Below are 26,449 nucleotides of genomic sequence, written 5' to 3' on the forward strand. Positions count from 1 at the left end.
TAGATATTTAAATACTTTTGTAGTTTGTAATAAGACTTGTTTTCTAATTTTAGATATTGCTTCAGAAATGTCTACTTGGGATAGCGTGATTGTAACTCCTTCAGAGAAGGCCTATGAGAAACCTCCAGAAAAGAAGGGAGATGAAGAAGAAAACTTGGAAGAAGCTGCAGAAGAGGAGGAAGAGAGCATGGAGACCACTGAATAAGTCTAAACACACCACCTGGTAAGATTCTGTTTTAGCACAGCCTATAGAAGTTTCACTAATAAGTCAGACCTATGATCAAATGTCTTCATCTGGCTTCAACCTGCAGGTTATTGGCTCTGACTCTAAATCACAGGCTGGCCATTTTATACTTGTCTTGCCAGGCTGCACTTCCCCTACCCAAAATCTCACTTCACTAAGACTACACCAGATCTAGTTTGCTGCTGTTCCGGACTAGTTCAGTTGTGGCTGCATTGGGAATGTGTCCTTTTTATATAGCATTCATTTGAGATTTGTCCCATCCCACCACTGTATAGGATTTTAGTATAGCTAGGTTTTTGGTAGGTTAGGTAGCTTGTTTAGATAATTTCTCACTGCTGCAGTCATTGGGTTATCCATGCTGTGGTAGCAGTCGGTCCGAATACCAGAGTCAAGGTTTTGTGCCTGCATCCCTCTAGCGGTCAGCTTCCCCAGCCCTCTTTTGGTCAAGGGTGCTCCCTTGGGGGGGGTGGGTGTTCCCATTTTCTCTCCTTCCATCCAACTTAGTTTTTCCTGGAGTCCTCCCCTTCCTGGGGCAGATCTTTTCCAGTTTGGCCCTGAACAGTGGATCTCTCTTCCATCCATACAAGGCTTCAAGCCCTCGTCAATGGCTTTGTCTGCTTGGTCATAGATGTTGGACAGTCTAAAGCATTGATATGGAGCAGCTGAAAAACTCATCCTTGCAGGTACAATTGGACATTATTCCTCTGGCTTTGGGCTAAGTCTCCAGAATCTCTGCTCTGTCACCTTGGTTTCCTCCCTTGGGCCTCTTGGATTAGAGGTAATCGTAGCCAGCTATGTTCTCTTCCAGATCTGAAAAGTGAAGAAATGAGCATTTAATAAGACCCAAACTCCAAAAGGAACACGTGTGATGAGGCAAAGCACCAGAGCCAAATCCTTTATTGTAGAAACTGTCAAGTCACTAACAGAACAAATGACATCCATATGAATGCTCTTAACAGAACTGCGTTTTCGCCCTCAATGGACTTCAGGACAACCCCTTATGTGAAGTTTTGTCTCAATGTTTCATTCTTACAGATGGGTTCGGAGCCAGTCCTCCGCTCTGACTCTGCCAGATAACAAAAGCTTTTGTCTTCAACCAGCTCAAGGCCTATTCCCTTTCCCATGGTGCTATCCTCTGATCTCATTTGCTGTTGCAACAGATTAGGGGTGCTTCACTAAGCTCTGGCCAGTCAAACTTTTATATTTGGTATTGAATATTTACTTTTGTTTTAGATTGGTTATTGTAGTGTAAGTGTGGTAGCGTTCTCTTCACAGCAAGACATGCCGTTAGATTCTCAGCTAGTGTCTTCTGTGTGGAGACTTCTGTGAATGGGCGTACCTTCGTTGAAGGTTGTGCGTCAGGGCTGGCAAACTCAGCACAAAAAAAATCTACTGCCAATAGTTAGCAGACCGGAGTTCCGCTGTGGTAACCCCTAACAAGGAAAAGCCGAAAGACACACATTGTAGTGAATAAGTTCTTTTATCTTGTCCTGTTATAGCTAGTAAATAAGTCTTGAATGTGTGTGCTAGTAGTTTGTTTCTGGATGTATTTTTAGGCCTTTAATTTCCCTACCCTAGTCTTCATTATCTGTTGGTCAAAGCCTGTTGTATTTCAAGGTTTGTTTTTGTGTTCATTTCTTAGTGTGCTGAGAAACTGGTTTAGAGGGTTTATTGCAGTTTCCAAGTCCAAATTTTAGGGCCTGGTAGTCTTACAAGCCTGTTTATAGACTAGGCTCAAGTACTGCAAATTTGTGTTTTGCATTTACTAATTTGTTAAGCAATCCAAATCTGGTTTCAAGAAGTGCCCAAAATGTGGCCATTGTCCATAACAGAACGGACAGTTTACTTTATTGTTTAGGGGAGGTTCATCTCCAATAGGACTGCTCCTATGCGCCACTCATTTAGTGCTAGGGTGTTGTCTTTGTCCAGTTTTTACACTCGAGCAACTGACTAAATTGCACAGATCAAATCCTGAACGGATAGGTCTTAATCTCCAGTCTACAGTCACCAGTATTAGTCTGTGGCTTCATCCATTCCATCTTCTGTCTTCCATCTTCTGTCTGACATGAACAATGGTGATCTCAGTTTACTTCTATGTTGGGCAGTTTTGCTATTCTCATGTCAACAGTGTCAGATTTGACATTGTCTGTTAGAATCTAATGTAGACCCTCTGCAGACTTCTGTCGAGACCGATCCCTGGTACTTCAGAACAGACAAAAACAAACTCTTCCATCTTCTGTTCTGATCCGACTCGAGGCTTCAGAGCCAGAGTGGTCTGAGCAGATTGTGGAGCAATCAGGACAGATGCATGCTAGTCTGTTCCGACTAGCCTGACTTCTTCAGGGCTGACCGAAGAGTCTAGGGGCTGATGCTCTCCAATCGGGTCTGAGAAGGATTGGTTAACTGATTTTTTTTTTTTTTCTCCTGTCAACCTCTGCTTGGTTGACCTTGGCTCCTACCTCTGGCTCTGAGCCTGCAGTTCTGGCGCCAAGGGAATCTCCTATTCAGATCTGGAGGTTTCTTTGCATCAGAACAGAGGGGCATTTTATGCCATGATGGTGTCAACTCCAACCACACCAACCAGCAGCTCCTTCCCCTAAAGCACCGGTGTCTACCTCTACATCGTACATCCCTCAAGTGTAGAGACCCTGAGCCTCAGGTAGCCCCTTTAGATGATCCCAGGAAGAAACTTTGCAAGAGGAAGCATCTAGACTCCCCACAGGAATCTGTCACTTCAGCTACTGACTTGGTCAGAAGGCTCTGCACAACCCCCCCCCCCCCCCCCGAGGATATCTCTGCAGATAACCTGGAAATTCTTAAGCAGGGGGGCAGCTGGAAGTCCTGAAGGCTTTTTGGGTCTCAGCCCTCCACTTGTGGGTTTCCACCCACCCTTTGAGCTGATTGAGCTAATCTCTCGAGGGGCTTGGGAGTCCCTGGATACCATGGAGCCTGTCCCTAGGAGGCCTAATAAATTTGTACCCCCCCCCCAGACCTTCTGCCTAAAGGAGTGCCTGTTGCTATGATGGTGGTGGCAGCCACCAGGAAGGAACTATCAAACTTCTGCGTCTGTCCTAATTAGGATTCTAGGCTCTTGGACAGATATGGTAAGCATATGTTTAGTTCAACTTTTGCTCTCCGATCTGGTAAGTGCATGTTCAACTTTTCCGATCACTGATCCAACTCACTTCAGTTTGCAAAGATCTCCTGAAAGAACTAAGGTACTCTACAGGGTTCAGTAGTTGCTGGGGTCTTGGAAGGCAACTTTCCAGCTCACTGCCCTTAATTCTCTTGTAAACTCTCTCATGCGTCTGGTTTTGTATACAGCTGGTGGAACAAGTAGGGCAGCGGGTAGACTTGGGAGACCTTCCTTGATTCACTTGTGTTCCTTTGTGGAGCCCTTTAAGACTTTACACCCCTTTTGATGGCTCGTCCCTTTTTTGGACCTAATGTGAAGGAAAAGCTTACCAGGAGTGAACAGGACTGACTGTCTTGAGTTTTTTCACCCCTACCAGACCTTACACCAAAGGTCAGGAGGGAAGATGTGATTCCGTAAAACTAGAGGAGCTTTCCAGGACACTCGTGGTGAAACCCCTCTAGGCAGAGGGGGTAATGGAAGATGCTACCCAAGTGGCAGAGGTCTGCAGAATCAGGGCGACAGACCAGTTCTTTAGGAAGCTCTGTCCACGCTCCTGAGGAGGCCTGCCTGTCCATCTCTGGAGGCAGTCTGGGGATGCTTTTCTTTGTACCCATGCACCTGGCTTAAAGTAACACAGCTGAGTTCAAAGCAATCTTATCCAGAGGATGCTCAATTCCTTTGTGCCCCCCCCATAGAAAAATCCTGGACATTCCACCCAGTCACAGGGGACAAGCAGCCAGAGATTCAAAGGTTGCTTAAGTCATCCAGCCAGTCCCTGTAGACCAGGGGATCTGGAACTTTAAGGCTTTCTTAATTCCAAAGAAAATGGGACTGGAGACCCATTTTGGATCTCTGCAGACTAAAGTAGATAGACAATTCCAGATGGTCATGCTACAGTCAATATTTGTCTTTTTAGGGAAAGACAATTGGATGTACTCAATAGATTTCCAGGATGTGTACTAGCGCACAAATGGACAGGCCAACCAGGGATAATCTGCACTTCCAGCTTAGGAGCCAGCCATCAGTTTTGCACACTGCCCTTTGGTCTCACTACTGCCCCCAGTGTGCATCAAATGCATGGCAGTCATTGCTCACTTGAGGTGTGGGATTCCAGTCTAGTTTCCATAACTAGACTGGATGTCCTTCAAGGATGCATCTGCAGTCCTTACATATGGGTTGTCCTGCCTCAGGCAGCCCTTCGGTCGGCCGGATTCCAAAGTCTGGGTCTGGTGTCAGCTGTCGCCCCTTCCCTGACGTCAGAGCACCTGGGGTATGTCAGCCAATGCCATCTTCCTCGGTCTTTCTTGCTGCGTGGTGCCCGAAGCAGAAGCAGTTCAAGTGCCGGTCGGCCAGCTCCTGTAACTTCAGCTACCGAAGACTTCAAAAAGCTAAGTACCCCGTTGGGGACTTTCTTGCCTCAGCCGATGTCAGATCAAATGCTTAGTTAATAATTGCTTGACTTGTGGGAAACAAATGCCTCAAGGATTTCCATTCCTACTGCCTCCCCTGCCTAGGCCCAGACCACGACGTCTCTGCCTGTACTGCCTGTGCCGCCTCTAATCGACGCACTCTTAAGCGTCGGTCGGAGTTTGCAGAGGAATTTTTTTGGGGCTAGTTTCTCTTATAAAATGCTGTCTGAGACTCTCCGACTTCTCATTTATCCAGGAAACGGAAGGACAAGGACCAACACGCAGACCGTTTTTTCAGCTGAAACTGCTCCTAGGCCTGCTGCAAGTGTCTGTCTCGGCTGAAACAGTCCTTGGTACTTCCGTCCGTAGAAACCGCTCAACTGACAGCCTCTGTCCCGGAGGTCTTTTCTGTCTGTTTTAGAATTACCCTCTGAAATAGGTGTTCAGGAACCTACCGACACCATTCCCCTAGACAAAACTACTCCAGCACGTGGGGCAGCCAGGCCCCCTGCATCCATGTCCATAAAAGCTTTCACTAGGGCTAAAGCTGCTAAGCAACAAAAAAAACTCTGCCTCCCAAGTCTATTCCTCAGGGATCCACTACAGGTTCTCGGATACTAAGTTTGGCTGAGGACCTTATTTCCTTAATTAGGGGCTCAGCCTCATCCGGACAGGGGCTCTCAACCCCCACTAGACAAAAGGCCCAGGGTTGAGTCTGCTGAACCTCAGTCCTCTGAGGCCTCTGATGGCTCTGCTCTATCAGACTACCAGGAGGAGGCCTTCACGGCCTATGAGGATTCTGATGCAGAGGAATCTATTCCCTCTGCCTCCCCTCCTGAAGAGCTGTCCTTTGGGAGACACTTCACTCCATGAGAGCATTTCCAATGGCAGGGCCAGGAATTCAGATTCCAGAAAGATTAAGGACCTTTCTTCATTTACCTCAGCATAGACCTTTGGCTATTCCTCCTGTTTTAAGTGTCATGTGTATTCTGAGTCTAGCACTACCCCTGACACCCTTCCTCTGGCTCCTGTTAAACCCGATAGGTACTACAGGGTCCCGGACTTTATTTCCTTTACAAGGCCCACTCTGCTGACCCTGAAACTATTTCCCAGGGTCCCAAAGGGGTTGCAGCTGCCACTGCTAAAAATCCACTCCCCTCTGAAAGGGAGTCCAGGGCTTTAGAGAGATGGGGTAAAAAAAGTGTACACTTCCACTGTCTGAGGGCTTTAAATTGTCAATTTCATATGATACAGTACCAAGAGTATTTGTTAGATGAATTGCAGAAAAAACTTTTCACCTGAACCCCTAGATCATAAGTCTCTTCAGGATCTGGTACATAATTCACAACAGGTTAGTAACCATTTCTTGCAGTGTGGTTATGATGCATTGGAAGCTTCATGTAGGTCAGCAATGACAGGTGCAGTCATACGTAGACATGCCTGGCTGAAGGAACAATCTGCCAGATCATGTTAAGGCTAAGCTTCTGGATGCTTCACTGGAAAAGCAAAAGTTATTTGGCTCCACTGCTCAAGAGGTCTTAAAGAAATTTGAGGAAAAGGCAAAATCTGTCAGATTTCCTCCAGGTACAACCACCAAGATTCAGCAGAAATTGGCCTAAGAATTGGTCCTTTCCAGAAGAGCGCTTTCAAAGAGGCAAGAACAGGCGTGCCAGAGGTAGAGGGCAAGCTAGAGGCTCCTACAGAGGACGTCAATGGCAGCCTCCTAACCAGAGAGGTAGTGCAGGTCCAACAACTGCATAAGGACAGACTCAATGACTTCACCTTGACCCCGCCGACCAGGGCTCAAATAGAAGCACCTTTGGGCGGAAAGTTGTCTTTTTTTTTTCTCAAATTGGCACAGTATTACAAGGGACAAATGGACACTGCAAATAGACAAAGGATACAGGTTCCATTTCCATACATTACCAGAAAGAAAGGGGATGCCAAACCTGCCACCAAATCAGAGGGCAGAGGCTTTAAAACAAATTGCCAACCTATTGCAAATGAAAGCTATAGAAAAGGTTCCTCTCGCAGAACAAGGCCAAGGATTTTATTCCAGACTATTCCTTGTCCCAAGAAAAGAAAAACAATGGCCTATTCTCTATTTGTCCGCACTGAATACTTATCTCATTGTGCCAAAATTCAAAATGCTGACCCTACAGCAACTCCTTCCAGTGCTGGGCAAGGGGTCTTAGCTGGTAACTCTAGACCTCAAGGAGGCATACCTGCATGTCCCTATCAAAGTTGCAGAAGACACCTCCAATTTCTTGCAGGTTCAGAGCATTATCAATTCTCAGCATTGCCCTGTGCCCAGAGTATTCACGAAATGCCTGGCATCAGTAATTGCACACTGCAGACTTCAGGGGATTCAAATATACCCGTATCTGGATGACTGCCTTATACAAGCGGACAGCCAGCAAACTTTGGAAAAACATTTGAATTGTGCCATCTGCCTACTACAGGCCTTGGGATACACAGTCAACATTCACAAGTCAAGACTTGTGCCATCCCAAAGAATAACTTTTCTGGGTGCGGAACTAGATACAACCACCCAAATGGCTTTTCTCACAGAAGAAAAAGACAACTAGCGGATTACTTCAAAAATCTAACAAACTCTGACTGCAAGGAAAATCCTGCAGGCCCTGGGTTACGTGGCATTGTGCATTCTTCTGATTCCACAAGCAAGGCTGCATATGAACTACAATGGTACCCAAGGAGTTTATGGTCTCGGCACAATTGCAGCCTAGAAGCTTTGATACCACTTATTCCATGCCTTCAAAAGGAATTCCTGTGGTGGGCCCAAGCAAGCCAGTCAAACAGGGGCCTGCCTTTCAGCAGACCAGTAACCAGCCAAATCATTACCTCAGACGCTTCAGACAATGGATGGGGAGCACATATGGAGGACAGATGCATCCAAGGTCTATGGTCTCAAAGAATTGCGCATGCACATAATCCAAAAGGAAATGCTGGCAGCGATTCATGCAATTGAGGCCTTCAAGCTCTTTTCTACATCAAGGTCACCTGCTAATAAGGACAGACAATACCACAGTTGTGTGGTACATAAACAAGCAAGGAGGTACCCATTCCTACCCTCTTTGCAGACTAGCAATGAATCTTTGGGAACTTTCCCTAAAACTCAATATAGAGCTGCAATCCCAGTTTGTGCCAGGAAAAGACAATATACTGGCAGACAGCCTAAGCAGAAATACCATGGACACGATTGGATGCTGCACCCAGACATCTTCCTTCAGATAACACAATCATGGGGGAGGCCGGACATAGATCTTTTTGCCTCCCACCACAATCAGCTGAAGAAATTCTGCACAAGGACATACCACCCACAAACATGGAAAGTGGACGTCCTCTCTTTCAGTTGGAATAATCTAACAGTGTATGCATTTCCATCACTCCCACTAATGACCAAGGTCTTACTGAAAATCAAGACAGAGCAGCCAAAAGTGATTCCAATAGCCCCGGACTGGCCAAGGCAGCACTGGTACCCACTGTTATGGACCCTGTCCCACACAACCATGACGCAGCACAATTACAAAACTCTGCACTGCAGCCTGAAAACCCTGCAGCTGACAGCCTGGAGAATACCTTGACTCCTCACCAGGAAAAGCTATCCAAGAGTGAAGGATATCATCATGGAAGCTCGCAGACCTTCCACGAGAAAGACCTATTCAGCAAAATGGGAAAGATTCCACACTTGGAGCACCGCAAAGGGCCTAGATGGCTCAGTTATGAGCATGGCACATCCTGGAATACTTTTGCTCCATAACGGCCTTTCTTACTCTTCCATAAAAATTCATGCTTCAGCAATTTCAGCAGAATACAATACTGATCCACCTGTCTTCTCTCATCCTCTCCTAAGGCAGTTTCTAAGAGGAATTAAAAACATCAATCCTCCAAGAAAACCACCATTGCCTACATGGGACCTTAACTTCATGTTGGAAAAGTTGACTTTAACTGAAGATGCTGCTGGTTCAAAGGGAGGTAAAGTTCCTGTCTTGGAAGACTGCTTTCTGGCCATAACCTCAGCAAGAAGAGTATCTGAATTGCAGGCACTCATGGCAGTACAACAATTTCTTTTTCATCAGGACAGTCTCCTTGAGAACCAATCCTTCCTTCATGCCAAAGGTGGTATCCAGGGTCTCATTGAACCGAGCTATTCACCTGCCTACCTTTCCAAACCCACAAAACAAGGGAGAGAAACTTCTGCATACCCTGGACATTCACAGTTACGCTACTACTTGGACAGAACTAAGACTTTCAGAAAACTGATCAGCTTGTTGGTAGCATATGCTGCAGGCATTCAAGGAAAAGCAATTTCCAAACAGACAATTTCAAAATGGATAGGAAATTGCATTCGATTCTGCTATTATCATGGAAAAGCTGTGCCAGCTAACATCAGACCTCATTCCACCAGAGCTACAGCCACCTCCACAGCCTTCTTGAGGGGTGGCTACCAAGGACATTTTAGAAGCTGCTACATGGAGCTCTGTGCATACATTTTCCAAGCATTACAATTTACCCTTGCGTTCCAGATCCAGAGCAGGCTTTGCTACGGCAGTCCTGCAGGGCATTTTAGCTACACCATAATTTTCTTAGCCTACCACCCCCAGCTTGGGTATGGTATTCTACCCATATGTAAGGACTGCAGATGCATCCTTGAAAGACATAGTACAGTTTTGTACCTACCATAAATGTAGATGTCCGATAGGTATGCATCTGCAGTCAGGTTTACCCTCCCTCCTTCCCCTCTGTGGTACTTCTTGGGTACTTATCCCTCTTATAGCTAGCTGGGGTTATCCATTATGGTGCATTTGTTTTATATTACTGTGCATGTTTGCAATATTTTGTTTTTCTACCAAATTTAGCCTTCCTTAGAGGGCACCTGGCATATGGGGCAAGAAAAACTGAGGAAGATGGCGTCGGCTGACGCTTTTTATACCCCAGGCGCTCTGACATTGGGGAAGGGGTGACATCAGCTGACGCCGGACCCAGACTTTGGAATCCGGCTGACCGAAGGGCTGCCTGAGGCAGGACAACTCGTATGTAAGACTGCAGATGCATACCTATCGGACATCTACATTTATGGTAGGTACAAAACTGTACTTTTCTCACTGCCACAATCAGGCATCAACTTGTACAAGCAAGGGACAACTTTGAACCTCTGCAGTCAGTTGGATTATCATAAATTCAGAAAAATGTGCCTCGTCACCATTGCAGCATACCATTTTTATAGGAGCAGAGCTAAATACTATTGCCATGACCCTTCCACCAGAAAGTGTGTTCTGTGAAAACTGGTCCTGAACCTGCTACTGAGTCCCGGTTTCAGTGGTAATTTGTTTTGGGCAATGGTGGCAACAATCCTTGCAATTCCTGTAGGTCTGATGCATATGAGTGTACTGCAGTGACTCCTGTTCACGCAGTGGTCTTTTCATGAACTTCTTTGTCACACAATCATGAATTCATGTAAGGACCTTCAGTGGTGGCTGAATCTCACCAAGTAACTAGGTTGCCCCTTTGTTGTACCCACTACTTTCACCACAGTGACCATAGATGCCTCCCTGATAGGGCAGTGGGGGGGCATTATCGGACGAACCTCAAGGCACGTGGCGGGAACTAGGCTCCTCTGCATATCAATGTCGGAGAGGTCCTTTCAAGACTTTTCTCCCTCTGGGAACTACTGCAATTCAGACAATGTCGGTGTCTGGTACACAAACAAGACACCAGATTTTATCCCCTTATGTCAAGAGGCCCATTGTATGGCAGTGGGTAACTTCCACCTAGTGTTTTCTGATAGCGACACACATCCCAGGGAGATCCAATGTGATATAGCAGACAAACTATTGCCTCACGAATGGTCCCTAAAGGTGGTAGTGGAAAGGTTATTCCACAGATGGGGCCAGCCTTGCTGGTATCTCTCTGCAACTCCCAACACATGGAAGTGTAGCAGCTACTTTACACTAATCCTCCCAGGGGATGCCCCAAGGGATACTCCTTTATGCTTTCCCTCCTTTCCCTCAGATTCCCAGTCTCCTTGGTTTTCCCTCTGATACCCAAAGCTTTACAGAAAGACAAGGCTCTGCAAAGGACCATTTTAATAGCCCCTTACTGGCCTCGTCAAATTTGGTTCCCCTTACTCCAGCCTCTTCTATTGGAAGAACCTTGAATTTTGGACCCAGTTCCAGATCTTCTGACTCATTCATCAGGGGCTGTCCATCCTCTTCAGTCCCTCAAACTGACAGCTTGGCCGCTCCAATTCCAAACATAGCCAGGATTCACAACCTCTCGGCTGCAGCTCAGCATATTTTAACATTCTCTCCCAAATAGTCTACCAGAAAGTTATCTTGGTAAATGGGATAAGGTTTTCTATGGGCATTTCAGAACAATATTGACCCCTACCTGGCTTTAATTTCATCCATTCTGGTGTTTTTGACCCCTTTCAATGAAGGGGCAGCTGCAGCAAACATTGGAGTTCAAACCTTTATCTTGGTGACCAAGGTTCTAATGTCGTACAAACTCTCAAGCCTTTTTCAAGGGTACTGGTCATTTGAGACCACCCATCAAAGCTGCAGCTATGCCATGGAATCTAAATTTTCTTTCCTGAATCCTACCCATTTTCGAACCAGCCTCATCTTGTGACTTTAATAGCTATTCTGTTTCAGAGTTACAGGCCTTGTCCATTAACCCCCCTTTGATTTTTTTCATGAGTCTCACTCAAAGAATCCATTTTTACTTGGATTGCTCAGACAAATCTCAACCAGTTTTTGTCTAATTTTAGTACTAATCTATGAACCTATGCACTAGCAGGAACATGTGCTGCACAAGCTTGATGTTCACAGACCACTTTCAGTCTATTTACACAGGACCAAACACTTCAGGAGAACAGCTCTGTCTCCTTTTCAGTCCTAAAAAAGGTGCTCCAGTGACTAACACTTAACAAAATGGTTAAGTGAGTACGCCATTACAACAGAAAAAAGGCCCCTTCTACCAGAGCTGTAGCTACTTTATCAGCCTTTACTACTAAATTGCCATTGGATACTATATGCAGCAGCTACTTCAAAGCCTCATACCTTCACTCATTACAAAGTAGACAAGGCTTCCAGGGACAGGTCTTCCTTTGGTTCCATTGTCTTGAACATTCTCCCATGAGGCACGAGAAAAATGGCGCTTGGGACTCTACCAATCAATAAGTTCTTACAGCAAAATAGAACTTCACATGAAGTTATGTATCTCGCCACAATGTTCCATGGGAGTTGATCTTGCCTTCATTCTTGCATCCCACCCTACAACCCCCATCCAGACTACTTGAGGACAGAGTATGTCATGGTTGTTTTCTCATCTATAGTTTCTAATCTTGGTATATTAGGAGTGGCATATGATATATTGGCAAACAATGAGGATAGCATCAGATCATCATGGGATAGGGAGTAGGCCTTGAGCAGGTTGAATACCTCTAGCTTTTGTATCTGGCCAAATCTGAGCAGCGGATCGGCTCCAAACCCAATCAGTAAGAATGAAGGTGAGATGAACAACTGTCATGGAACGCTGTGGTGAGTACATAACTTTTTTTATATACCACTTCAATTAAATACTTCAAATAAACAATCAGGACTTGAATGAATCCAGTTAGCTTCTATGAATTATGCAAGTCCTATATCTGCTAAAGATCTTTTGTACAGAGTGAAAATACTGGATGTACTTCTATTCCCATGTTGCAATATTAATACTGTGGGATTTCCAGCCCTCAGGTGACCCAATAGACTCCTATACAAAAGTTTAAGCCTGGCGGCTGTAGCTGCGTGGGGATGTCACAGGGCCATAAACTGTGGAGAGTAAATGTGACTGCACACAGTTGTCTGTGGCTGAAATGTTGGTCTATCACTTCGACCACTTAGCTCCTATGTCTGAAGACTTTTTTAAAAGATCCTGTTGGGGTTTGCCACTTATGTAGTACTGAAGCTTTAGCTTGGTTGCTGTAGTTATTTCTCTATCTGATGTTGGAGAAAGTAAATGTAGTTGCGGGCACCAGATTCTGCACAAAGACTCAACTGCTGTCTTCCTTGGGTAAAGAGCATGACCACAAGGCCTGCTCTATTTGCCAATCCTTCGTACCAAAGACCTTGCGTAGCAGTCAGTGTTAAATGTATTTTTAGAAAGCCGGCTTAAACGCCTTGTGCTTAGGATGGTTCCTGAGTTGGCTGCCCAAGCCAAACCACAGAAGGCTGAGGTTTGCAGGCTTTCTCCACATGCTGCTCTGCCTTCGGAGGTCTCACAGACTACATTTTGTTCGCGTTTCACTGTTGCAGTTATCACATTTGGGTTATCCCTGCCAGGGGTAGCCCTCAGTTGACTCAAATACCAGAGGCTTAGGTTGTTGGTATAAAGTAAGGCAGCTGACAGTTTCTGCGTCTTGCCAAGGGAGCCCAAAGCAGAAGCAGTTGGTAAGAGTGCCGGTCGGCTGCTAACAGTCTCTTATTCTGAATCTAAGTTGAAGTCTTCGTACCCCATTGGGGATCCTTTTTTCTTGCTGTCAGAAATAACAATGGTCTTTCCTGTGGAAAGCAAATGCCACACACTCTTACTGTGTCACTTGGTTAGGCCCAGACTTGCATCCCTCGCTGTTGGTTTTGTGCTTTGTTCAACGCCAGAACTGTACTCTGGCCTTTATCGTACCTAAATACTTTCGCTCTATCTCCATATTCCGAAATGGCTTCGGTAAGCCGTCAGACTACCAATCTTCCGAAAAAACACAAAGGACAAACTGCACAGGTCCAAAACAGATGCTTCTGTTAAGCTAGTCGCTAGTTTAGTGAGGCACTTTCACAGCCCCTGATGCCCACTTTTATGGATTCGCAGGCTGCTACCAAGACACATTCGGAGTCTGGTATGATGCTGAGACTTTACTACGGAACCTGTGGATGTCTACCTTGAATGGGTCCAGACTATGGAACCTGTGGATGTCTACCTTGGGATGGGTCCAGAGCCGATGTGCAGGCACCGGCTTTTAGGACGTTTTTCACACTACCTATATAAACAAACTGCTTTTGCATCTTCAGCTTTCTAGTTTCTAATCCCTGGGGTACAAACTACTCCTAAAAAGGCCCAAGCACCTGCTTTCTTGTCACCATATCAAATGCTAAAAATGGCAGAAGACCTTATGCTGATTAGGGGAAGTCAACCCACCCCCGCTAAAGATTTGTCCCTAGCAGCTTTATCCGACCAAGAGTAAGGTTTCTAATTATGAAGACATGCCCTTATCTGCTTGAGGATTCAGATGCAGAGAAATCCAGTCCTTTTGCCACCAGAGGATTTTTCTTTTGGTGAAACCTTGCATACCTTGAGAGCACTTCCATTGGGATGCCAGGATTATCCTCAGTTTGAAAATCTCAGTTTTTAGATTTACCACAGCAGACCCTTGGCTAGTCCTATGCTGGATGTTTTTATTGAATCCAGTCCAACTCTGATGCTCTACCTCCTGCCCCTAGGAAACCTGACTGGTATTAGTCCCGGACTCTTTCACAAATTTTTTTAAATCTTACTGCTGACCTGGAGATCTCCCAAGGACCTAAAGGAATAAAAGCAACCACAGCTAAGAATCCCACCCCTTCAGGCAGGGATTCCCGAGCTTTAGACAGATTGGGTAAAGTGTACACCTCTGCAACTCCATTGGAGCCTTAAACAGTCCGTTCCACTTGCTGAAATGCCAGCAACATACAATGGAACTTTTTAAACAAGAATTATCTACCTTCCCAAACTGCAGAAAATAATTACAGGAGCTTATGCATTCTGCAAGCAAAGTTTCTAAGCATACCCTGCAATGTGGGTTTAATGCCCTAGAAGCATCCTGCAGGGCAGCAGTCACAGGTTCTGTCCTTAGAAGGCATGCTTGGCTTAAGGAACAGACCTTGCCTGACCATGTCAAATAAACTATTGGACGCACCACTGAAAGACCATCTGGCACCAAAGCAGAGGACGTTTTAAAAAGATGTCTATGCAAAGTCCAGCCTCAGATTCAGTAGGCATTGCCTTTCAAAACATTGGTCCTTTCCAGCCACCTCAGACTAGACCTAGGGGAAGCGGATTCCCCAGACTGCAGTCCCAGGGAATGCAGAGATTTGTGGAATACCTCCACTACTAAAACAGGGAGTGCTAAGCCATCCTCTTATGGAAAGAATTCACTGACTTTTCCAATACACCTCTTACGTCTGCCCACCTGCTTGTACCCAAAGAGGAAAGCTTGCCTCCCATGCAAAAAACTGGGCATCCATCACAAACTATCGATGGGCCCTCTACAGTGTCTCTGGGTACAAATTGTTTCCACACACTGCCAATCCCAAAAGGGTTCCCAGATCATCTTCCAAAGCATTGGGCAGAGGCACAAAAGGTTCATTCCCTGCTCTCCTTTAGGGCAATTAAGCCTGTTCCTGCAGACCAGATAGGCCAAGGTTTCCATTCCAGACTTTTTCTGGTACCCAGAAAGAGGCCACCTGGCACAATCTTGGATCTGTCCATTCTAAACACCTTTCTGGTGGTACCAAACTTCAAAATGCTCACCCTCCAGCAGCTTCTTCCTATGCTGTCCAAAGATGCCTGGTTAGCCACCTTAAAGGCCTAGCTGCACATCCCAATCAGACTCTTGCAGGAAATGTCTACGTTTCAGGGCAGGATCTATGCATTCAGTTCTCTGCACTTTGGCTTATCCACTGCTCCCAGAGTTTCACAAATATGCCTGGCTCCAGCCATTGCGTTTTGCAGACACAAAAATATTCAAATTTATCCCTACTTGACTGCCTGATTCGGGCAGTGTCAGGAAAAGCTTTTGTAGCACCTGACATGTAAAGGACCTACTGACATTCACCAGTCAGAAAATTGTATTCCTGGGGGCAAGTTGGACATAGCATCCCAGATGGCATTCCTTACGCCAGAAAAACAAGCTCCTTTAGGTCCTTGGGAGATTTCCTTGGGCTACTTCTCTCAACTGGCCACCAGAACCCAGTTAACTGCAAGGAAAATCCTGCAAGCTCTAGGGTTCATGGCCTCCTGCATTCCTCTAATTCCTTATGCCAGGCTGCATGAGGAAACTCTGTGGTACTTGGAGCCTTTGGTGTCAAGTGTCAAGGCCTGGAAACTATTATACCTATGATACCTTGTCTAAGGAAATTTCCTTTGGGCAGCAGCATGCAACCACAACAAGGGACTTCCTTTTCACAACCCCACACTGACCAGACCCTAACCACAGACTTCAGGCTATGCCTGGTGTGCACACCTAGATGGCAGGTGCATTCAGGGCCACTGGAGCACAAATCAGATCTGCACATCAACCAAAAAGAGATGCTAGCTGTTCAGCATGCTCTAACAGCTTTTAGACCCCCTACTCATGCAGCACCAGTGTACATCAAGTGTGGGGGGGGGGCCACTCTTGCCCACTCTACAGGCTAGTTATGACCCTTAGGAGCACTGCCTCACCCATGCATATTCAAGCAATTCTTCCAGGCAACCAAAACTGGCAGACAACTTGAGAAATCTAGACCCACATGAGTGGCAAACCGCAACGCCTTCAGCCTCATGACTCAAAAATGGGGTACCCTGAAGGTGGACCCATTTGCCTCCCACAACAACCACCAGCTCAGCAAATTCTGCACCAGGGAACCTCACAGCAAGGCCTGGAAAGTGGATGCCCTATCCTATCCTTTCTGGGGCCTCTACTCATCAAAATACAGCACCACAGTGTACATCAACAAGCAGGGGGAAGTCCACTCTTGCCCACTCTACAGGCTAGTTATGACCCTTAGGAACACTGCCTCAGCCATGCATATTCACCTGCTAGCACAGTTCTGCTAGGCAACCAAAACTGGCAGACAACTTGATCTAGACCCACGAGTGGCAAACCAACACCTTCAGCCTTATAACTCAAAAATGGGGTACCCTACCCTGGAGGTGGACCTATTTGCCTCCCACAACAACCACCAGCTCAAATTCTGCACCAGGGAACCTCACAGCAAGGCCTGGAAAGTGGATGCCTTATCCTTCCAATGGGTAAACCTCTGATCTGTGCATTTCCCCTCTACCTTTTACAAAAGTACTCCTCTAAGGGAGAAAAGACCAAGGGCAATCCTGTTTGCCCCAGACTGACAACACAAACACTGGTACCCACTACTGTGCAGTCTGTTACTTTCCTCCATGGTACCTCCCTCAGATTCCACCTCTCGACTTGGCAGGAGGGAGAGTTCTTGTATCCACAATTGCAGACCCTGAACCTGGCAGCCTGGCTTATTCCTTGACATCTCCTCCAGTGGCCAGCCTAAGCAACAAGGTCCTGGATGTTGGTACGTGAAGCCAGATGACCCAGCACTAGAAAATCGTATACTGACAAGTGGAAAAGGTATTGTTCCTCGGTCCAGGCTAAAGGAGCTGAACCACACAGCCTTCCTTACCTCTCGGCTTGGCTTACCTAGCAGATGTACTTCAGAGGCCTGTCCTCTTCTATTAAAATCAATGCCTCTGCCATCTCTGCTCATTACAGCACAGAGCCACCTCTTCACACCCACTCATCAAGCAGTTCCTTAGAGGGCTAATGACCAAGGCCACCCAGAAGAGCCCTTACACCCGCTTGGGACCTTAACTTTGTTGGAAAAGCTCACGCTACCCCCCCCCCCCCCTTCAGCTTGCAGCTTCAGAGTTGAAATTTCTCTTTGAAAACAGCCTTGCTTCTGGCCATCACTTCAGTTAGTGTCTGAACTGCAAGCATGGCTGTGGAACCCTTAATTTGTCATGTTGACAGGGGTTTCCTCAGGACTAAACCTACTTTCATAAGTGGTGTCAGTGTGGCTTTCAACCAATCTATTAATTTGCCGCCCTTTTCCCCTATGCCTCAAAATAAGGGGGAAAAGATCCTGCACACAGCTCAGATTCTGCCTGGATAAGAGTAAGCCCTTAGGAAATCTGACCAGTTACTAGTCTGCTTTGCCCCAGGGGTAGAGGGCAAGGCCATATCAAAACCATTTCCAGATGGATAGCACACTATCCATTTGGTAAACACCATGGGAAGCCACCCCCACAGGGTGTTGAAACACTAGGGTTACTTCCACCTCTGCAGCCGTTCTCAGAGGGGTCCCTACCAAGGACATCCTGGAAGCTGCAACATGGAGCTCTGTTCATACATTCACAAAGCATTGCCACCTGCCTATATTTTCCAGATCCAAGGAAGGCTTTGCAACTGCAGTCCTGCAGGGCATACTAGCCATCCCCAACTCTTGACTGCCTCCACCTGTTCAGCTTTGGGAATCAACCCAAGTGTAACTGCAGCAGTGAAACACTAGCATAATACAGTTGTGTACATTTACCATAAATGTAAGTTCAAGTGTATTCACTGTTGTCCTGGTTTCCCCACCCTCCAGCCCCCCTGTCTCTCCCTCGCTCATAACTGGGCTATTGGCACTTTTTACTGGTGGTTTTTCCACCATAACTTGGCTCCCTATTTGGGGCAAGTTAAAACTGTAATGGTGTCTGCTACCTGTTTGTACCCCCTAATGTCCATCTTGAAGTGACAGCAACAGATGCATTAGTGCTAAGCCTCTGGTATTCGGGCCGATTGTGGGCTACCCCTGGCAGGATACAATTTGTGTTAAGTGTACACAACTGTACTTCCCCCTCTTCTCCCCTTAGCCAAGGGCAGTCAGCATAAGTTAACCCACAAAGTGGACCACCTCTCACAACAAAAAGGAGCCCTAATTCACCCTTTTCTACAGATGTTGGGCCTAACACTCTGGGTGATAAACATCTAATCCCTTTCAGACACAGCTAAGAGGATGTGCTTTAGTCCTGAGGGAGGCCAGGAAGACTACTAGGAAATCCAGGAAGACTACTAGGAAATCCTAATGAAATGGGAAAGAGTCTCTAAATGGTCTCCATAAGGACATGGACCCCTGCCAGGTAGACTTTCCCCTAGTCCTTACCCATGTGTGAGCTAAAGGCTGGTCTTTCGTACTCTTCAAAGTCCACCTTTCAGCAATTTCAGTCTGCTTACTACTAGATTCCCTTTACTATCTAGGCTAGAAACTGTTCCTGAAAGGGGTTTTGCACATCAGGCCACCAAGAAAACCCATCCCACCCCTGTGGGACCTAAAATTCATTCTGGAAAAACACACTGGCCCCTTTTGAACCAGCTAGTGCTGCCATGCTCCAAATGTGTACATGAGACTACTGCTGGTGGCCCTTCTGCTAGGGATGTCCATTAAAAGCTCACATATCCTGCTCTCCCTACATATCCTTCCACTAGGATAAAGTGACTACACTGATTCTTCCTTCATACCTAAAGTGGTGAATGGATCATGCCTAAAGTGGTCAATGATCTGTAAACAAATTCATTCCCTCTCCAACCAATGATTGAGGAAATTCCATTCCCTGGATGTGCACGGACTTAAGGTTCTACGTAGACAAAACCAAGTCCATCAGAAAATCTAACCCTTTCCCAGGGCCCTAGGGTGGAAGAATAGTCTATCAAACAATTTCCTGTTGGATCAGGCAAACTATTTCCTTTTGCTCTCACCATGGCAAGCACTTACCCAGGGTAAGATCTTGCCCTACCAAGGGGCATGGCAGTGTCAAATGCCTGGACACAGCTAGAAGCTGCCACCTGGTCCATTTCACACCTTCAAACACTACAAATTGGACCATCTCCAGAGCCTGGGCAGGGTTTGCTTTAGCAATCCTGCAGGGTTTTGTAGAATCTGCTACATCTACCACCCTTCTCTCAGCTGTGGTACACTCGCACTAAATGATGCAAATAGAAATAGGACATACCATAACCATAGATGTCCTTTTCTTCCATGTAGTATTCCTTCACGCCCACCTACCCCCTTGCATACCCTCAACTGGACATTTTCACAATGTCAAGATTTTTGCCTAATTTTGGTCTTTTCTGGTAAATTAGTGGCGAATCATTAGACTGAAGTTGGTGACCCTGAGTTTCAGATTTATCCCTTTCAAAAAATCCATGTTAATGCAAAACCTGTTACATCAATTTTCTAAGTTAAGAGCAATATTTAAAAAAAGTCCCTATTTTGGGCCTTTATGGCTTTGTCCAGATTTCTTGCTCTGAGGTTGAGAGGTTAGTGACTACTGACCATATCTTTAGTGCACCCTGAAGCTCCTGCCTACATCGGGGGCGGACTTACCAGCATATGACACTTTGCACCTCTGGCAGATATCTCTTGTTCTCTATGGGACTGTCCAACTTGGCATTTAAGTTCTGCGGTCTGTGCGTGCAGATGTCACATTTAAGGTGTCTGGTTTATGGCCTTGTGTGTGACGTCCCATGCACCTAGAGCAGCCAGGCTTAAGCTTTTTGTATAGGAGAAGTCATTCAGGTCACCTGATGTGGAGAATCCCACACTAAGAATATTAAATCATGGAAGAGAAGAACATCTATGGTTGAGACTTCTATTCTCTCTACCCCATGGTGGTAGACTGGGATGTGTTTGGACATTCATGATGCTTAGCAGTCACATGATTGAGGGAATGCATTTTGCTTCCACTTAACCAAATGTCAAAGGCCTTGCAAATTGGCTTCCTTAGTCCCTGTGCTGTTTACCCAGTGCATGGCTGTCAGTGGCCTAGCTGTGTCCAGGGATCCAGTCTTTCTGGCTTATAGCATCCACTGCAGTTTACTTTCATGGAGGCCAGGGATTGCTTGGTTAGGCTCCGACGGTACTTTCTCAATATTCAGAAGTCAAATCTTCAGACTGGGGATAGTCTTCGTAGGCTGCCATCTGACCATGGTTTTCATCCCAGCAGACAAACTTTACGTACAGTGCAAATTCTACTTTAGGCTTCTCTGACAGTGGCTTTAGCTTTGAATATTGGGATTAATGTTTATTCTAATAGGGCAGTTTGCACACTGACGTAAATTATTCAGTGGCTCCTCCATACACTGGTCTCGTCTGCATCCTCTTTCCAAGCCCATAAGACTATTGCAGGGGATTCATTCACTCTGGGGGAACCCCTCTGCTGTAAGCTGACTGTGGACATCCTCAAAGGGGGATATTAGTCTAATGATGGTCTGGACTGATGTAGAAGGTTATTTGCATCACTGTCAGTCAAGTCATTGGGTTGCTGTAACTTCGTGCTAACCTTCAACTGGGTGAAAATTCTATCCAAATGGACAAGACCGATAATGGGTATATCTGGAAGCAGTGGAGCACCAAATCCTAACACTTATTGGGAAGCATTGAGAGTTTAGCAGTGGACAGATGTCTTGTGTTTCACTGTTGCAGTCATATTACATTTGGGTTTTCTTGTAGTAGCCCTCAATCGGCCTGAAGTCTTTGGTCCTGTCTGTTGCTGTCCCTTCCATGACTGGTCGTCAGGGGTCTAAAACATGTAGCCGACACCATTACATCAGTCGTTCTTGCCATTTAAAACAGTGCAAGTGCCAGTCGGCTGACTCCCGAAAATAGTTTCAGAACAGAGGTCTTCACCTAAAGCCAAGTACCCCGTTGGGGAAACTTTCTTGCTCCTTTTAGATGTCAGTAAAAGTTAATTGAATTTCTTGTGGAAAGCAAATACCTCAAAGATTTTCGTTCGTACTGTATTCCTTGCCTAGGCCCTGACCACAATGTACCTTGCTGTTTGGTTTTGTGCTTATTTAATCAATGCACTATCAGTCTGTATATTTTCACCTCTAAATATTTTGGTTCTCAAATTATCCTGAATGTAGTCTGTTCAATTATCCTGAATGTATTCTTAGTCATCAGACTACAGATAGTCTGAAATAATGCAAAGATACAGGCCGCCTAGGTCCAAAGCTGCCAACTATGCTTCTAAGCCAGTTTGCCGATACTCATTGAGGTGCTTTCACAATCCCCGATACCAGCTACTTCTGATTTGCAGGTCTCTGAGACCCATTCTGAGTCCAGTATGCTGTGAGATGCTTCAACTGTGGATCTCTACCTTGGATGGGTCTGCTGTGCAGGCACCGGCTTCTGAGGGTGTATTCAGGCCTACAAACTTTCATATTAAACTGACTCCTCCTAAGGCTTAAGCCTCAAACCATGCCTAAAACAGACGCCTAGACCGCATGCACAGGCCTCTATGCCTAAACAGAGTGGCTGAAGATCTCAACTCTAATCAGGGGACCAATCTGAGACCTAGGACTGAATTTGTTTGAATCCTCATCAGTATTCTGATTTTCTGGAGTCTTCCAATCTGGATTTACCCTTATCTACTTATGAGGATTCTGATGCAGAGGACTCTATTCCCTCTGCTTCCCTTCCGAAGGATTTTTCTTTTGGTGAAACTTTGTACATTTGCATTTTCACCGGGAAAGCCAGGATTTTTCTAATTAAAGAAAAAAGGCTTGAGGATTTCTTACTCCTACCTCGGCATAGGCCTTTTAGCTATACCTCTTGTAGATATTGATGCAGTTTCAGAATCTAGTTTGGCCCCTGATTCTTTGCCTCCTGCTCCCAGAAAACGTGATGGATATTACAGGGTCCCTGATTTTAAAGTTCCTTTTTAAAAATCTTATTGTGGATCCAGACTCTTGGGGACCAAAGGGCATTAAGGCTTCTGCTAAAAATCCTACCCCTTCTGATAGACTCGAGCGCTGGATAGATGGACTTCTGCAACTTTGGCAATTGGGGCCTTAAAGTGCCAATTTCATATGTTAAAGTATCATGTTGGATTGAGAATTGATTCCAGACTCTCCTGAAAGTAAATACAGGAGTTAATGCATTCTGCTGACAATGTGGATTTGTTTTTAGAAGCATTTTGCAGGGCTGCTGTCACTGGTTCTGTGCTCAGAAGGCATTTTTGGCTTGAGGATTAATCTTTGCGTGATCATGTTAGCTAAACTGCTGGATGCTCCCTTAAATCAGGACTGCCTGTTTGGCAACAAAGCTGAGAAAGTTCTTAAAGATGGAAGATAAAGCTAAATCCATGCAAACTGAACTTTTTTATAAGTTCAGCCTCCAAGATTTAGTTGCCATTGGCCCGCTAAAAATTGGCCCCTTCCAGATCTTCTCAATCCAAACCCAGACAAACCCCAGGTTTCAGTCAGGGTACACAAGACTAAGCAGTGGGGGCTTCCGCATCCAAACCTGGGAGTAGCAAGACCCCCCCCCCCCCCGGAAAGCTCTCAAGGACTTTCCTTTAAAACTTCCAAGCACTTCTCAACTAAATGCTCCTTTAAGCAGATGCTCCTTTAAGCAGAAAGATTGGTCTGCAGGCCAAAAACTGGAAACTTGTAACCCAGGACAAATGGGCCTTGAATAGTGTCCCAAGGACAGATTTCACTTCCATATGTTGCCAACTCCAAGCGGGATCTACCTCCAAATCAGTGGGCAGAGGCCCAAAAGCAAGTACTCTCTGATATGGCTTTTCAGTCCCTACCAGAAGAAAAGGGACAGTTTCTATTCAAGACTTCCTGGTACCCAGAAAAGAATTCATGGCATCCAATCCTGGACCTTTCTACACCTTTTTGGTGATCCAAGATTCAAGATGCTGACTCACCAGTTGCTTCCTCTGCTAGGCAAGGATGCTTGGTTGAGAAGTTTAGCTACACTTCAAAGCAGGTTTCACACACAATCAGTTCTCTGCACTGCCCTTTGTGAATACCCTGGGCGCAGTAGATAAGCCAAAGTGCCTAGCCCCAGTTATTGCATTTTGCAGACCTATTCAAGTATACCCATACCTGGATGACCATCTTAATTCAGGTTGAAAGCCAGGATGTACATTTGAACCAGCTGGCCTTTGTACAAAGGGAGCTGACTTGTGTGGGGAGCTGTCTTGTGTGGGGTACATAAATGAAATCCCACCTGGTACCCTGTCAACAAATATATTCCTAGGAGCATGCTTGAATAAAACTTCCCAGATGGCTTTCCTCATGCCAGAGAAACTGATTAATTTGACGGGTGGCCTTCAGACGGGTGGCTTCCTGCATTCTAATTCCAAATGCAAGACTGCATGAGTAAACTACAATGATATCTAAAGCCTATGGTGTCCATATTCTCAGGTCTAGAAACAAAGGATTCCTGTCGTACCTTGCCTATGCCTAGAGTTCCTTTGGTTTTCAGAGGCCTGCCACCAAAAGCGACTACCATTCACACTACCCCCTTTTGTCCAAACACTAACAGACATCAGACTATGCATGGGGGTGGGGGGCTCACCCGGCAGTCAGGGCAAATGGAACCAAAATCAAATGCACCTGTATATCAAAAATAGCTGTACAGAATGCTCTGACAGCCTTCAAGGATCGCATTCTTACAGGGCAACTAATGGTAAAGACTGACACCACTTATGTGGTACATAAAACAAGCAGGGGGGTATGCATTCTTAGCCCCTCTGCATACTAGCCTTCAAGGATCGCATTCTTACAGGACAACTAATGGTAAAGACTGACACCACTTATGTGGTACATAAAACAAGCAGGGGGGGTATGCATTCTTAGCCCCTCTGCATACTAGCCATGGCATTGTGGAACACAGCCTCGAGCTACCAAGTGAATCTACAAGCTCAATTCCTGCCAGGAAACCTAAATACACTGGCAGACGGACTAAGCAGAAACCTCATGGGCCCACACAAGTGGAAACTGGAACAAAGGATTTTAAACATGTTGACAAATGGGGGAGCCCAGATGTAGACTGGTTTGCCTCTCTCCAGAACTATCAGTTGGAGAAAATTTGCACAAGGATTCCCCACAAACGGGAAAAACTCATCAAAATTAGTTTATGCCTTTCCTCCTCTGCTCTCCAAAGTACTACTAAAGATCAAACCGGACAAGCAAAGGATGATTTTGATTGCACCAGACTGGCCACACCAACACTGGTATCCACTCTTGTGCAGTCACGGCCCTATGGTACCTGCCACAGACACCTTCCCTGTTGTCTCAGCAAGCGAACCAGATTCTGCACCTTCAAACACTGAACCTAGCAGCCTGGCTAATCATCTCTTTACCATCTCTCAGTAAACCAGTGATGGATATCATTTGAGGCAAGGAGACCCAGTATTAGGAAATCTTAAGCTGTGAAATGGAAAAATTCTGTGCCTGGAACCATGTTCAAGGGATGAGCACAGCAGTGTCCAGTTTACCTCAGAAACTGGCAAGCTTCACAAGGGCTTGTCCTTTTCCTCTAAAATTCACGGCTCAGCCATTTCAGCTCATTTAACAGCCTCTTCTCTTCCCTCTTCTCACCCACTGCTCAAGCAGTTCCTCAAAGGGGCCAAAATTTTAAGATCACTGAGCTCCAACTCCAGCCTGGGACCTGTCTTGGAGAAACTCACTCTTCCTCCTTTCGAGACGGCTGCTACTGCAGATTTAAAATTTAATTTTTGGAAAACTTCAGCAAGAAGGGTATCTGAATCACAGGACCTTGTCAGTGGAGCCTTTCCTGTCATGCAGACAGGATGTCCCTCAACCAATCCCTTTATGCCTAAGGTGGTATCCAGTGTGGCTCTTAATCAGTCCATTTGCTAACCTTCTTGCCTAATCCACAGAACAAAGGGGAATGGATACTGCACTCAAATGTGCAGACGTTAGGCTCTACCTGGACAAGAGTAAATCTCAAAGGAAGTCTGAACTGATGGTGGCATTTGCTGCAGGGAAATGGGGTAAGGCTATTTCAAAGCAAACAATTTCTAAATGATGGGCCACTGCATTCATTTCTGCTATAAGCATCCTGGAAAAGTGTCCCACAGGGCATCAGTCACCACTCTACCAGGGCTGCATCTACCTCTACAGCCTCTGTCGTCCCTACCAGGGACATCCTAGAAGCTACTACCTGGAGTTCTGTAATACTTTGACCAAGCATGATCATTTACCAATTTTCTCAGTCCAGAGCTGGCTTTGCCACTGCAGTCTTGCAGGGCCTTGTAGCTTGTCCTAATGCTACCTAAATTCCTCCTCCAACAACCTTAGCTTTGGCAATCTACCCAAATGTGATTACTGCAACAGTGAAACTAACGTAGTACAGTTGTGTACACTTACAATAAATGTAGATGTCTGTGTATTCACTGTCCTGGTTACCCTCCCCCTGGGTGTGGGGGTCCCAAATTGTAATGACTGCAACAGTGAATACACTCTAACATCTACACTTATGGTAGGTGTACACAACTGTACAACACTTTCACAGCACATTCTGGGATTTCAGTTGCCTTGCAGAAAGGCTTAGTAGAGCTTTTGTGCCTCATGAGTGGTGCCTGTCATAGCTGGCCAGATTTTCAGTTGCCATTGCATTCCCTGCTCTAACATTGCCTCATTGTAAATTGCCTTGTACAACACGAAATGTGACTTTGCCACAGTCCCTCCTCTGGGATGGTCCCTGAGGGGTGCTGTGTATCAGCAATGCCTCCTAGACTTTTTGCCTTCCCACCCCATCCCTAATCTCCAGGTTCTTCCAGAAAGCAGTAGTGTAAAGCCACTGCCCTTTTGTTCCCTATGGGTGTAAACTGATTTGGCTTCCTCTTGTGGACCTTCCTGGATTTTGGATCCTGTAAAGGATCTTTGCAGTCCTGAGAAGCTTCACTTGGATCTAAAGATTTTAAACTTGACTGCTTGGTTTCTTCAGTTCCTGTTGTATCGGGTGATGTCTACTTTAGAGGTAGTCAGAATCTTACCTTCCAGGAAGCCTACTTGGATTTACCATAGCAAGT

The 26,449-nt window shown here is 45.8% G+C and overlaps 1 protein-coding gene across 1 annotated transcript in view; it reads left to right on the forward strand.

Annotated features, from left to right (window-relative positions):
* The window catches only part of ILF2 (interleukin enhancer binding factor 2), a 140,267-nt gene that overhangs the window by 105,092 nt on the left and 8,726 nt on the right, over positions 1 to 26,449 (forward strand). Inside the window, exon 14 of the mRNA XM_044079968.1 lies at positions 54 to 223. Within this exon, the coding sequence (XP_043935903.1) occupies positions 54 to 205 (152 nt within the window). The 3' untranslated portion in view covers positions 206 to 223. The remainder of the gene's footprint in view (positions 1 to 53; positions 224 to 26,449) is intronic.

The sequence above is a fragment of the Protopterus annectens genome, chromosome 8.part0 (assembly GCF_019279795.1).
Source record: "Protopterus annectens isolate FY-2018-M chromosome 8.part0, PAN1.0, whole genome shotgun sequence".
Taxonomy (NCBI): domain Eukaryota; kingdom Metazoa; phylum Chordata; order Ceratodontiformes; family Protopteridae; genus Protopterus; species Protopterus annectens.